Raw genomic sequence first — 14,727 nt, 5'->3', positions numbered from 1 at the left:
GGACTTTGTTGTTTATTCATTCTGTATATACCAGTTTGCATATACTAACCCCAAAACTCCTAATTCTTCTCTCCCCACCGTGAAATAGAGATTTCTTAAAATCTGGTGTTTCATCTTAAAAAACAAAACAAAACAAAACAAAAAAGCAAAACACTGTAAAACTCCTAGCCTCTCTCTGTTTTTCTCATTCAATTCTTTCCTGTGCCAGTTATTAATTTAGTGCCTTTCAGCTCCAAATTTTCCCTTCTTTCCCCTGCTTTGTGATACTGGAGTGTACTCAAACATTTCTCTTTTGCCATATGGTAGGAGTTAAGCTTTGTCAGCAGAGGGCACCAGAAGGCCACTGCCAGAGGAAAGGGCCCTCTTCCTGGTTTCAGGGTAGCTTTTCCTTCTTGCTTCTGTATCCTTTGACCCTCAGTGGTGTTTGGGACACCCAGTGGTGTTCACCCTCCAGTAAGTTTTACCAGAACTCACTAGGCAGCTTCCTGGTGAGTCTCAGGCACCAGGCACGTGGTTTCCTGTTTGCCAGCCCTGGCTTGTCTCACCTCTGAGAACTTCACCCACCATGGACCACAATCACATCTTTTCCAATGAGATCAGAGTCTCAGCCTTGGGGGCAAGGGCTCTTACAAGTTAGTTTCTTCTTGGGATGTTCTGTTTCATCTAGACGTAGTAGCTGCTCCTATGTCTGCTCTTGCTAGAGTTCTCTTCACTCCTTAGTATCTAATCCACTATTCAGTATAGTTTAGTCACTCAGTCGTGTCCGACTCTTTGCAACCCCATGGACTGAAGCACGCCAGGCTTCCCGGTCCATCACCAACACCCAGAGCTTGCTCAAACTCATGTCCATTGAGTTGGCAATGCCATCCAATGATCTCATCCTGTGTCGTCCCCTTCTTCTCCAGCCTTCCATCTTTCCCAGCATCATGGTCTTTTCAAATGAGTCAGTTTTCACATCAGGTGGTCAAAGGATTAGAGTTTCAGCTTCAGCATCAGTCTTTCCAGTGAATATTTGGGACTGATCTCCTTTCAGACTGATTGGTTTGATCTCCTTGCAGTCCAAGGGACCCCAAGCGTCTTCTCCAACACCACAGTTCAAAAGCATCAATTCTTCCGCTCTCAGTTTTTCTTTATGGTCCAACTCTCACATCCTGCATGACTACTCGAAAAACCATAACTTTGACTACATGGACCTTTGTTGGCAAAGTAATGTCTCTGCTTTTTAATATGCTGTCTAGGTTGGTCATAGCTTTTCTTCCGAGCATCTTTTAATTTCATGGCTGCAGTCACCATCTGCAGTCATTTTGGAGCCCCCAAAAATAAAGTTTCTCACTGTTTCCACTGTTTCCCCATCTGTTTGCAATGAAATGATGGGATCAAATGCCATGATCTTAGCTTTTCTGAATGTTGACTTTTATTTATTTATTTATTTTTTGAATGTTGAATTTTAAACCAACTTTTCCATTCTCCTCTTTTCACTTTTATCAGGAGGCTCTTTAGTTCTTTGCTTTCTGCCATAAGGCTGGTGTCATATGCATATCTAAGTTATTGATATTTCTCTTGGCAATCTTGATTCCAGCTTGTGTTTCATCCAGCCCAGCATTTCACATGATGTACGCTGCATGTAAGTTAGATAAGCAGGGTGACAATATACAGCCTTGATGTACTCCTTTCCTAATTTGAAACCAGTCTGTTATTACATGTCTGGTTCTGTTACTTCTTGATCTCCATACAGGTTTCTCAGGAGGCAGTGAGGCTGTTCCCATATCTTTAAGAATTTTCCACAGTTTGTTGTGATCCAAAGTCAAAGGCTTTAGCATAGTCAATGAAGCAGAAGTAGGCATTTTTCTAAAATTCTGTTGCTTTTTCTATGATCCAGTGGATGTTGGCAATTTGATCTCTGGTTCCTCTGCCTTTCCTAAATTCAGCTTGAACATCTGGAAATTCTTGATTCACATATTAATTCTTTATATTAAATTTTCTGCATTCAAATTACTAGTGTTTTTCCTGTCTTCTGATTGGACCCAAATTGACAGAGCCTAGAGGGTCAGAAGTGCTGTATGCAGATGAGGAGTTTGTGGAGGCACTGGACGTATAGACCCCAGCTCTGTCCCTTCTCTTCCTTTTGCAAGTCAACCTGCACTAGAGGATGGTTCTCCAGCCTGCACTTGGCCAAAGCTCTGCCTCTGAGTGAGAGGCCTGTGGTGGCCCAGCCCTGGGCCCAAGACCAGCTGGTTAAGTCTGTCTAACTCTGTCTTTCAGTCTTAGAAACTATTTTCTTCAGGTAAAAGCCACATTCTCTGAGATCAACTTTATCAGTAATAAAGGTATCATTTTGGACTCAATCTGCTGACTTTTTCTTGTCTCTCAATTAGTTCAGAATGCAGGCAGGGAGAAGTCCTACTTTTTATTGTCTGCACCAATGATTTTTTTGCATAAAACAATTTTAAATAACTTATTGCCAGAAAAATGGATGCACCAGGAAAGCATAGCATGTCTAGCGCATGTTGTTTAGCTTTGCCTGTCCCCTGACCTTCTAGCTCATCACTATGACTTTCATCTGACCAGACATCGTTTTTTCTTAAAATACTAACCTAACTTGAGAGTGATTCTATACCTCCAAAATGCTTTGACACACCATTAGTGATCCCCTTCAATGAGTACAATCCCACAGAACCCATATAAACAGTCCAGAATTTGAGGATAAGGAAAACATTTAGAAAACAGTGTCACCTGTTTGAAACACATCTCTTTAAAATCATAAATTAATAAATCATCACACTGAAAACTGTGCTTTTTTTAAAAAAAAAAAAGACTTGTGGCTCACTCTCTGCATAAAGGATCACAGAGGAAATGGGTCATTAGCCAGCTGTTGGGCAAGGTCATATTCTCCACACACTGGACTTTAACAGTTGAATATGATGGAGTTGCTGAGTTCTTGTTGAAGGAGCAGATTGAAGAAAGGATGTCAGCAAGTGACCATATTGGCTCAGACAGTGAGCTACACACCACTTGACATAGCATTTTCTATTGTCCTTGACTTTCCCTGGCACTCTGCATGCGTGACTGAGTTGCCTATGTATCCTGTGTGTTTACATAGTGAAAGTACAAATGAGGGAAAGGTACCCCAGTGTGCTTTAGAGAGAATGAGAAAATGCATTCTGTGAACATTTGAAATGTGGTATAGTGGCCAAAGATTGATAAAGCTCAGTAACACATTCCATCTCAGGCTTAGGCTTGACATGAGAAATGTAATGCAATTTTGGGATTCTGAGATGATCTTTGAAACAGATTCTTGCTGAGCTTAAAGCCAGAGGAAATGACCATCTTGTCACTTACTGATGGTAAATGGTTGCAAATGGGTTTATTATGGGCCATGTGATTTGATGTGGTAACTTTACATTTTAAATATTTTAGCTTAACATTGCCAGCAGTGTTGTTTAAGGGACAAAATCAAATTAGGTTATTAAGAAGCAGAAAAAAAGAGGAATCAACAAGGTTGAGGTTTAAGTACAAATTTTTGCTTTTCTCCTCACTACTTTTAGTAACTTTATCAAGTAGTATAGAAAACATTATCATAGGTATTAATCATAAAATCTCTACTTTCTTAGACAATGGTGATACAAGGCTGAGATGTGACTTAGACTCATTTAGTTTTTGTGACACAATTCAAGACATGCTACCCTTGAATATGGGACCTTGGCATATTGAATATTTCAGGTTAAGGAATTTGAGAAGTGGCATGTGCAGGAAGGACTTTCTGACCATCCCTAGAAGCAATTTATAAAATCCTCTTGTGAGAGATGCCCTTCCTATACCCAAAGGAAAGAAGCATCCTTACTGCAAAAGACCAAGACAGTGGACACAGAGAGGACCTGAGTGAACAGGCCTTGCTAAATTTCCCCAGTTCACCACACTTACTCATACTCTTTGTCCCATCATGTCTTTCCAAGATTCTCTACTCTTCCACATGCTCAGGTTTAAGTGTTTCTTTGGATCTTCATTTACTTATGAAGGCTCCCATGCATGTAAAACTTATATTAAAACATATTTATCTGCTTTTCTCTTGTTGTCTGTCCTTTGCCACAGGGGCCCCAGTTGAGAACTTAAAGGGTGGAGTAATGGTATTTTTCCTTTTGTACATTTACTTCTTTCCAGACACCTTCCCATCCATCTAGTGTTGTCCTTGAAAACCTCTTCCCTCCTCCTTCTCCCTCCTTCAAAGGACTGACCCTGATGGAGCTGCCTTCACTGTGGAGTTAGCATTCTGCATGAATGGAGTCCTTTCCAGGCTGAACCGGTCTTTCACATTTACTGAGGGTTTAGCACATAGCATTGTATTTCTGATTTCTATGTCATTTTCATGTATCTCTTTTCTGGTTTTAAAGATATAGCTGTAGCTATTTAATTTTTTCAGATGATTCCTCTTTAGCAGAATTACATGTGTATTTTTAATAAATCTTGGTCTATGTCCTGTGTGTCAAGATAATTACCCAGAGATATCCACTGTCCAAACCAGGGCGCAGATGCCTGCAAGTGGCAGAGGGGACCTCAGTAGTAGCGTTCTTGGTCTGACATTGATGGAGTTGAATAACTCAAAGTTCCCATTGACAGCATATTTATATTTAATTGGTGGTAACCAAGGGGTGCTTCATAACCTTCACAACTCTTCACAACCCTATAGGCCTTTGGGTTGTCATTTTCTCCTCTGCTGTACAATGGCTCACTGGTCACTTTGAGAAAATGAGGTAGTCAGCACCTGCTCTCTCTACATTTGAAATATATGGCAGGATCCTAAATGTTCACTGACAAGAGGTATTCACCGCCTAAGAAACTTTTTAAAAGTTAGAAATCACATAATGGCATATGTAAACCATTTCAGTCTTCTTCTATCTTTATTTTTTCTATGGAAAAAATTAAAACAGCCTGAATATCCATCAGTGAATGAATGGCTAAACTATTGTATGCACATGTTGGGGAATACTATTTGAGTATGATGTTGGTCTGGGATTGTCTTTAAGTCTTGTTACTGAATGGGAAATATAGGGACCAGGACACTTAATGCGTAGAATATAATTTCATTTCTACAGTCCTCAACTATAAATATATTATAAATAGTAATATAAATTTATATTTATTATATTATAATTTATAGTACAGCAAAACTATATATATTATAGCAAATACTTAAAAGTGAAAAAAAAAAAAAAAAAAACAGAGAAAATACAAGCCGTACTGACACAGGGAGGAGACTGGGATTAGGGGTGGTAGTGAAGAGGTATTATACTCTTTGCTTTCTCTATCCCTGGGTAATTTTTTAATATTACAATGGAATCATGTATTACAATTAAATATAAAAACTTTAAAATAATTCTGAACAGGGAAGATATGACTTAGGACAAAAAGCAACCACTTTGGTTGGAGCTAAGTGGTGATCCTGAGGGGAGACACGGGCACAGACCTAACCATTCCCCCTCATTAGTGAACCTAGCAGTAGGTGTCGGAGTGGCAGCTCTGTCTCTGTGGTTAATACTCAGAATAATTCATTGTTCTCAAATGTCTTGCTTTATTGCTTTTATTAGTAAGGAAATAGAATAGCTTTTTAGCACACTTGTTTATTTAACTGTATATTAATGATTATTAACTATTATACTTCAATCTTTGTATCTTCCTCCGCTTATTCTCTCTCTCCTTCCCTTTCCTTTAATAACCTTTCCCCTCCTACCATCTGGTTGATATATTCTTTATAGGATCTGCCTCAAAATTGACAGCTTCCAGGTAGTCTTTCTTAATTAACTTAGTCTTATTGATAAATCCTTTACTCAGTATGTTCTTGATGAATGTGCTTTAATATTTGGCGACTTCATCTTACACCTTCTAGAGGTATTGCTTGCTAATTGTTTTTCTGTCATTTTTTGCATATATGTTCTCTTAATTCATCTTTTAAAGTAATGGACTCTTTATGAGATGAAATACAGGGAACAGTGAGGTGTGTGGACACTGGAGACAGAAACACCTATTTGAAACCTGATCCTTCCACTTTTGGAGAAGGCAATGGCAACCCACTCCAGTACTCTTGCCTGGAAAATCCCATGGACAGAGAAACCTCCTGGTAGGCTGCAGTTCGTGGGGTCGCTAAGAGTTGGACACTACTGAGCAACTTCACTTTCACTTTTCACTTTCATGCATTGGAGAAGGAAATGGCAACCCACTCCAGTGGTCTTGCCTGGAGAATCCCAGAGACGGGGGAGCCTGGTGGGCTGCCGTCTCTGGGATCACACAGAGTCGGACACGACTGAAGCGACTTAGCAGCAGCAGCAGCAGCAGCAGCCTTCCACTTTTTACTTGGACATTTTTAAGAAAATTCCTTGTTTTAAGCTGCTTTTCCCCACATGTGCAACTGGAATAAATCGTGATTTAAACTGCATTATAGACATTGTCTGATGTCAGATGATTTATTTGCTAGCTTTAGTCAAATATGTTCAGGGTCCTGGGTACTACAAAGGTAGCCCAAATGATGAAAATGAGGTTTATACTATCAAATCCTAATCAAGTTACTACCTAAGGGGACTCCTTTGTTCCTCAAACTCTGCTTACTGTGAATTTGCTCACATCCAAAGGAACTGTTCCATATTTGTCTAGTTTTTTGGGTTTTTTTTTCCTGCTACTTTGATTTTTTTGTTTTGTTTTTGCTACTTTGGGAATCAAGGTCATATTTTGTCCTGGCATCATTTCTTGGGTTACTTACAGTATATCTGTGTTTATGTGCATTCATTCCTGTAGTCATTCATTTATTAAAAATTTACTGAGTGCTGCTGTGCTAGGTACTAAAGGTACACATGAAGCGTGGGTAGGAGCCTACTAGGTGGACGAACTGGGAAGAACATTCTCAACTGAAGGTACAGCATGTGCAAAGGCCCTAAGGCATGAGAGAACAGGACTGACTTCAGGAGCTCAAGTTTGCACATATAGTACTGCAGCGCTGGGTGAGATAGGTAGGCGGTTTGAGATGGGATTGAGTAGATGGGCAGGTGTGGCCATCTGTATATCATGCCAAAGAGTTGACATTTTATCATGCCGGCAACGTAGGCCTACTATAGAATTTTGAAGAAAATAACAAGATCATATTTGTGTGTTATAAAGAAGTTCTAGCTTCCAAGTACAAGATGGATTAGAGGGAGATGAATACAGAGGGAGAGAGGAAAATAAGGAGGCTATGGAGTAGGCTGATGGAGATGGTAAGTGACTGAACTAGGCCATGAAAGAGGGAATGGGGTGATGAGAAAGAAATGTAGGAAGCAGAATTGATAGATGTTGGTGCTTGATTGATGTATTAGTTTTCTATTGCTGTCATAACAAATTTGTTAGAAATCTGACATGGATCTCACTGCGCTAAAATCAGGGTGTCAGCAGGGCTGCATCCCTTTCTGGAGGCCCCAGGGGAGAATTGATTTCCTTGTTTGTTCAGGTTAGCAGAATTCAGTTTCTTGTATTTGCAGAATTGAGATCCCCATTTATTTGCTGGGTAGCAGCTGAGTCCCATTCCCATCTTCCAGAGGCCACCTGCAGTACAAGTCCATTTGACTTGTGGCTCTCTTTCCTCATCTTCAAGGCCATCAGTGGCAAGTAGAGTACCTTTCACATTTCAATTCTTTCCTACCGCTTCTTTCTTTCTGCCTCTCTTTTATGCTTTAAAGGAGCTGAGATTAAATTAAGTTCATCCAGATAATCCAAGGTAATCTTCCATCTCAAGGTCCTTAACTGTAATCATCAGCAAAGTCCCTTTTGCCATGGAAGGTAACATGTTCATAGGCACCAGGCACTAGAATGTGGACTTCTTTAATAAGGGGAGCCCTTATTCTGTTTTTTTACCTTGGAGGTGGTGTCAGTGGAGAGCATTGAACTCAAGTTTCTGACTTCAACTACCAGGTAGAATGCAGATTTAGAAGATGATGAGTTTGATTTTGAATATGCTGACTCTAAGGTGCCCCGAGGAAATCAAAATGGAACATCTAGTAAATAGTTGAATGCACCAGTGAAAAGATGGAGGAAAAACTGAGGCAGGAAATATAGATTAGAAAGTTGCTAATGTATAGTGAGCCCTCAGTGAATGTTTAGAATAGGAGGAGAAGAGAGCTGAGAACAGAATGCTGGGACTAATATATTGTAGTTGCACCAGAGGGAGAAGGACTCACAAAAGGGACTGAAGGAAAACCTACGTGGTCTCCCATCATGGGGTCTGGGATGCTTATTTCTTTTCTCTTTACCTGGGCTGCTTTCTCCTCATTCCCTAGTTTCCTGCCTATTCCTAGTATCTGCTTCCCAAAACCAGTTTGTATATTGTGCTCTCCTGTCATCATGGATCTTTCAGCTTCCGAGCCTATTACTAAACTGCCTGTTGTTTGTTTGTCTTTTGTTCTGTTTCCATTCAAGGTGAAAAATAAAAAATAAAGGGAAAACCTTCTAAAGAGAATCAAATTGACCCAGCTTATCATTTGAGTCATGCTTTGGCACAGGTCACTAGATGAAATTTGGATTGGTTGTCCTGAGATTGGGTGCCCCCCTTCATCCAATCAGCTGCTTCTCTATTTCAGGAACTAAAATGAATTCAATCTGACTGTTCAGCAAATCATTTTGTTCCACAGAGGCTTTGGGGAAAGAAGGTTAACTCTATCTCCATCGTATTTGCTAGATCTAGGATTATGATGTCAAAAATGGGCATCACCCCTTGCTGCTAGCCTCATGTAGCTCTAATGCTGTCTGTATGCAGGGATTATTTTGTAGAAATTGAATTTGGAGTCCAAATCACAGGAATAAAATCCAGGCAGGGGAACCTCAAATCAAATATAGTCATTTTCCTTTACTGACTAATCTCTTTTCTACGTTGCCTTGGTATGTTTATAAATATTATCCAAATGAGAACTTGGTGTTCAGATTCATGGGCCTTTCAACCACTCAGCATTCAAACATCCTACAGGCTCTCAGCATCCATACACATACATGAGTGATGCCTGCTGACCTCAGCTATGCTCTGACACTCTTATCACACTGAACACGAAGCATTTCTCCTTGTGGTGAGAGACCCTTTTGGGCAGGGTTGCAGCTTTCATCTGTAGTGTTTAGAGGAGCCAAAAAGGCAGGACTGTTATTATTTGGTGCTCTTTCTGCATATCAGGAGAAAAAAATTTACATTGCCAATGCAAACAAAGTACTGTAAAGCCTTCAAATTCCTTTTAGTTTTCATTATGCTCAGATAGTAATTTACTGAACCTAAGTATGATGGATGGACTCCAGGAAAGGTGGGGCATCTACAAGGTAAAATGAGCTTTTCTAAAACTAAATTCCTGTGATGTCAAACTCAGAGAAAGTGTTTCTTTGTGTGGGGTTCATGTGAGGCCATCATAGGTTGGTGGTGGTGGTGGTGGTGGTGGTTTAGTCACTAAGTCGTGTCCAACTCTTGTGATCTCATGGACTGTAGCCTGCCAGGCTTTTCTGACCATGGGATTCTCCAGGCAAGAATACTGGAGTGGGTTGCTATTTCCTTCTCCAGGGGATCTTTCTGACCCAGGAATCGAACCTGGGTCTCTTGCATTGCAGACAGATTCTTTACCAACTAAGCTATGAGGGGTTGGTGGTAGCCTGGGCAAATGGTGTTTTCCTGCTGTTCCTCTGTGTCCTGCTGCAGAGGTTCAGGCCAACACATAAACAGTAACTCCTGCTCATAGTTCCTGCTGAGGGACAGACTGGAAATAGGAAGGGACAGTGTTCTTCACACCAGTATGGACACTTCCATCCATTTATCCAGTTGTCTCTTGTGAGGTCACTCTCTAATTGTGGCAGAGGTTTGTCCCTCCATGCTCGACTGGCCAAGGTCAAGCCTACCAGGGTTTAATCAAGTGTGCCTACAGTGACTTATTGGTCACAGTTAATGGCTTTGGAGGTGGATGAAGTCTGATAGACAGTAAATTGCTTGAGCAACTCTTCTCTGTGGAACTGACCTCCCTGAGAGCAGAATAAGCAGGAAACCTGAGCAGAATTGGGAAAGTCTGAGCTGTGGAAAGGACTGTAGAGATGATCTAGAGTAAACTGCTCACTAAGGTTGCTACCCTGAGGTGAACTGGAAGGACATGTGGATGCATAATCTCCAAATAGCTAGAGTCAGTAAGAATAGTTCAGCCAAGCTGGTATTAAAGCAGAAGTTATGTGATGGTATTTTTATTATGTAAAGAAGTCCAGGGAAAGTTGAAGGCAAATATTGTTAAATGAATGAGATAGAGGCAGTCTCCAAAATAACTGAGGGGCAACTTTTCAATGGCTACTCTTTCTAGCTGGGTACACAGGTAATTTTCCTTTGGGTTTCTAAATCAGAAGATCTGAAGAATAATTAGTTATGTAGAACAGGGAAATCATATAGTTTCTTTCATCATTCTTCCTTTCCCACCTTATCCTTCCCACCTACTCTCTCTCCAAACCTGAAAGAATCATATAGTCTAGCCTCAAAAGATTATTTATGTTCTTTGAACCTACCAGACTTTTTACACTTCTGTAACTTGGTACATCTTATTTCCTAAAACTGAGATAGCTTTCCTGTCCTCTCTCTTAAAAACTCCAACCAATTTTCAAGGGTTAGCTAAAATTTGTTTTCTTTTTAAAGTCTTCTGGACTCCCGAGATTGGATAAGTTGCCATTTTATTAATGCTTCTACATATCTTTGTGCTTGTGATATACTTATAAAATTATGTTCTAACCATATAATGGAGTAATCCTCTGAAATATGATCAACTCAATTAGAATTAATTACATAAAACGAGGCTTAAAGAAGATGGAAGTTTATTTCTCTGTCCTGTTAAGGAAGACTAGGCAGAAGCAATCTAGAGCTGGTATGGCAGCTTTAAAATGTCATCATGAATCCAATGTCCTGTCTATCTTCTTTGCCATGAAAGTGAAGTCGCTCAGTCATGTCTGACTCTTTGTGACCCCATGGACTGTAGCCCCCCAGTCTCCTCCGTCCATGGGATCTTCCAGGCAAGAATACTGAAGTGGGTTGCCATCTCCTTTCCCAGGGGATCTTCCTAACCGAGGGATTGAACTCGGGTCTCCTGCATTGCAGGCAGACTCTTTACCATCTGAGTCGCCAGGGAATCCCTCCTCTTTGCCATACTCAGTTCATAGCTCACATTTTCATTTCACATACAAAATGGCTGCTCATGGTGCAGTCATAACATCCATGTTCCAAAAAGCAGAAAGGGGGAAGAAAAAAGATAGCATGTCTCTTCTTTTTTAAGAAAACTTTCTAGAAATATCATAGAACAATTTTAGTAGTCTATAATTTGGCCAGAACTCAGTCACATGGCCATATCTAGCTGCATGAAACTCAGGAAAAATATATATGGCAGCATTGTATCAGAATAAAAATTGTATTAGAAGAGGTGAGAAAAGGAAGGGTATTGAGAGGCAGCTTACTATCACATTATCAGATACATTTTTTATTTCTGATCATGCATGCTGCTCCCCCTTCCTTTGCTGATCGAAGCTGAGCAAGCTATGGCTTTAGGAAGCAGATAGAACCCAAGAAAAAACAAAGGTATATAATGGGTTTAAGATTTATAGTCATCGTTCAGGTGTGCAGAAATGTAACTTTCTTCATTTGCTGAACTTGACTTGCTCGTAAGCCCCTATTTCCACTTACTGCTAGAAAAAAAAATCTTGTCAATTAAAGGTAATGTCACTTCTGTTTTAAAATTGATTCTCTTCGGGTAAATATTCAGCCAAATGCAGGGTTTTGACCTTTTCCTTTTCCTGCCTTCTCACCACGAAGTGTTCTGGTTACCAGAGTCTTTCCACAGTTCTCTAGTTCTCTTGGGACCTCCAGTACTTAGGTGAACACCTAACTCCAGTTACATTAGGTGTCTGTCCTCTTCACTACCCAGGAACTTCTCAGGGTCTGGAACCTTGTCTTAGCTGTTTTGCTTTCTCTGGTGCCTATTGTGAATGTTGACATATAGGAAAAATTTTAAAACTGTGACCAGTGAATTTATAAGTATACTTTAAATACATCATGTAATTAATTCAAATGGATCATAATAATCTGAAAATCCTGTAAAATTAAAAGTCTTCTCTCAAGCCCATAGCACTTGGCTTATAGCTTTCTTATGGCGCCAATAACACTCAGCTCTCAGTTATAGTGGCTATGTGCTTGCCTCACCCTTCAATAGTGTCCACTCCCTGAGGAACGTTCCTGATCTGTGTAACCCTCAGAGGTCCTGCAGAAAGCTGTGGACATACTAGGCCTTCAGTGAATGGAAATAAGCCACTAAACGAATAGGGTTTGGCACTTTATAATTTACCACTGATAAATGACTCCTACCCAGAAATAAATAAGCCTAGATTTTATCAGAGCTATTTAGAACAATATCAGTAAAGATAAATTGATATTTTGCTTTTAACAAAACAATTTTTTTGTAAGAAAAAAATGTTTTTGTTTTTCAGAAATCCTCCACCTACTTTACTTCATCCAGAAAAATGGTGTGAAGAATTCAACCACTTCATTTCACAGTGAGTATTTCTTCCATGAAAAATTGTTCATCCAGCAAGGCCTTGGACAGTGATTGGAGAAATCCAAGCTGTGGAATTGATTTGGTGCTAGATATTGTTATACCTTCTAGCACATCATGACACAGAATTTGTTCTGGTAAATGATAGATGGTGCCTCTGCAGATTTGAAAAATACGGAATTCCATTTGACTTTTGGTTATAATCAGTCCTCCTGATCACATGTGTCACATTTATCTGACTACTCTGTCCTGAGAAAAATATTGCCAAAGGGTCTTGTTTAACAAGAGAGGGGACTCCATATAAACATCTGACACCCACACTTGAGCCAGAGAGGAGACAGAAGGTGGTAGCCTTCAGTAGAGATTTTGCAGCTTGGAATTTAGGCTTTGCTTTAGGATCTGTGGTCTAGGAGCAGGGCTCCAGCTTCCAAGATGATTGAGGGGCAAAGTGAGATCTTGGGCCTGAGGCACCAAGGTGAGAAGCCCCAGCCAGGGCTCAGAGTGTGGAGAACAAGATGAAAATCCAGTTGATGGGTAATGTACCTGGTGGGAACTGTGTTACCAGGAACTAGGCAGCATTGCATGGGACCAAGACAGGAGCAGAGCCAACAGTAGCACCAATAGGGTGGGGACTGAGTGCTGTCCCCTGACAGAGAAACCACACTAGTCCTGAATCTGGGGAAGGTGCTCAGTGTTGGAGGGGTCTATGTAAAGGGGCCTGGTGAACTGTGGGGGGCAGGAATCTAGACAAGGCGATTATAAGCTATAGAGGTGCCCTCAGCATCTAGTGTATCAAAGAAGGGGTTCAAGGGTCATGGAAGGAGAAAAGACGTGACCAAAATAGCTGATAAACAGGAAGAAGGAAAGAATCAACACAAATTTCTCTAACTTATGCCTATGTGCAGACTTAGCTTCCACAAAGACAGTGCAAGGAAACAAACTGGGTCTCTTGATCGCTTTCCTTAAGCACAGTACAATCCCTTGTTCACAATTCCAAAACCCAAAGAGCTCTGAAAAATGGAAGTTTTTTTTGTATTTGAGTCATTTAGCTACAATCCCTGACCTTATGTGAACTGATTTGGTGGCACACATGACCTAAACTGAAGTGAGGCTATTTATAGCCATTATTTGTCCTACTCAGTGTGAATATTCATGTGAATTGCTGCAGATATATTAATGTGTTTGATTACAGTGTGCTGCCCTAGATCCTGCTGGGGATGTTATATAACATACAGTAAATGCACTGATTTACTTTTCTAAAATTTGATAAAATTCTGAATTCTAAAACATATCTGGCCCCGAGGGTTTTGTTTAAAGAGCTGTGAACCTGTATTTCATTTTCATTTCAAATATAGCATAATTCAAGGTCCCTGAAATTGTTTGTCCCGCCAATCTCTCCTAGCTTTTTGCTATCATCCTCAGAAGGGAGGAGGGGTAAAGAACTCCAAGAATTCCACAACTTTAAGGAAGGCTGTGTAGGAATGTGACCATGGAATTCAGGGCTGGGGACAGATGATATTTTCTTGTCCTTCTGGTCCCCACTCTGATATTCTGCAGTGACTGCAGGATGCAAAAGTAGCTGCAAGTCAAGGCTGGTGATAGTGGGCAGTGTTGAGAGGAACAACAGATACAGCAGGAGGGAGGATGCTCTCAGAGGAGCAGAGGAAGAGCCACTTCCTGATATTTGGAAGCCAAATGAAGAGGTGGAAGGCACTGGAGAGCTACAGACATCCTGGTGGCTGGAAACACATTTAAGATGACCCCAGAGAAAGAAATCCAGTCGTTAGGCTTCCCGTGATGTTGATTTTCCTTTTCATTCCATTGCTTCACACAGATGCCCTTGACTGACCTTCTCGAAGCTGTTGACCTAGAAAACCACATCACATACTCACAAAAACTCTTTCCTATACCAAACACTAAATGCCTCTAAAATGTGACTTACTCACCAAAGGTTTGGCTTCAAGAGTATGTTTGTGTTCTTAAAGTAAGCACAGTATTTCATGGATAGATGTGGGAATAAAGGTACGTAATTGATGATAGGGTTGTGGCTTTCAGGATTAAATATAGTATAGAAATCCCCCTCTACTATTGATTATTCTTTATGGCAAATCCCAATATATTCCCATTTAAATCTGGTTAAGTCTTCCCCAACTCTGAAAATTCTATATGTGCT

General features: G+C 40.4%; 1 protein-coding gene across 1 annotated transcript in view; it reads left to right on the top strand.

The window, feature by feature from the left end:
• Window positions 1-14,727, top strand: part of MYO3B (myosin IIIB) — a 405,543-nt gene that overhangs the window by 103,184 nt on the left and 287,632 nt on the right. The window contains exon 8 of the mRNA XM_043894526.1: window positions 12,490-12,555. Within this exon, the coding sequence (XP_043750461.1) occupies window positions 12,490-12,555 (66 nt within the window). The remainder of the gene's footprint in view (window positions 1-12,489; window positions 12,556-14,727) is intronic.

The sequence above is a fragment of the Cervus elaphus genome, chromosome 33 (assembly GCF_910594005.1).
Source record: "Cervus elaphus chromosome 33, mCerEla1.1, whole genome shotgun sequence".
Classification (NCBI taxonomy): Eukaryota; Metazoa; Chordata; class Mammalia; order Artiodactyla; family Cervidae; genus Cervus; species Cervus elaphus.
The sequence above is the reverse complement of the archived record's forward strand: the minus strand, read 5'-3'. Positions and strand labels throughout refer to the sequence as shown.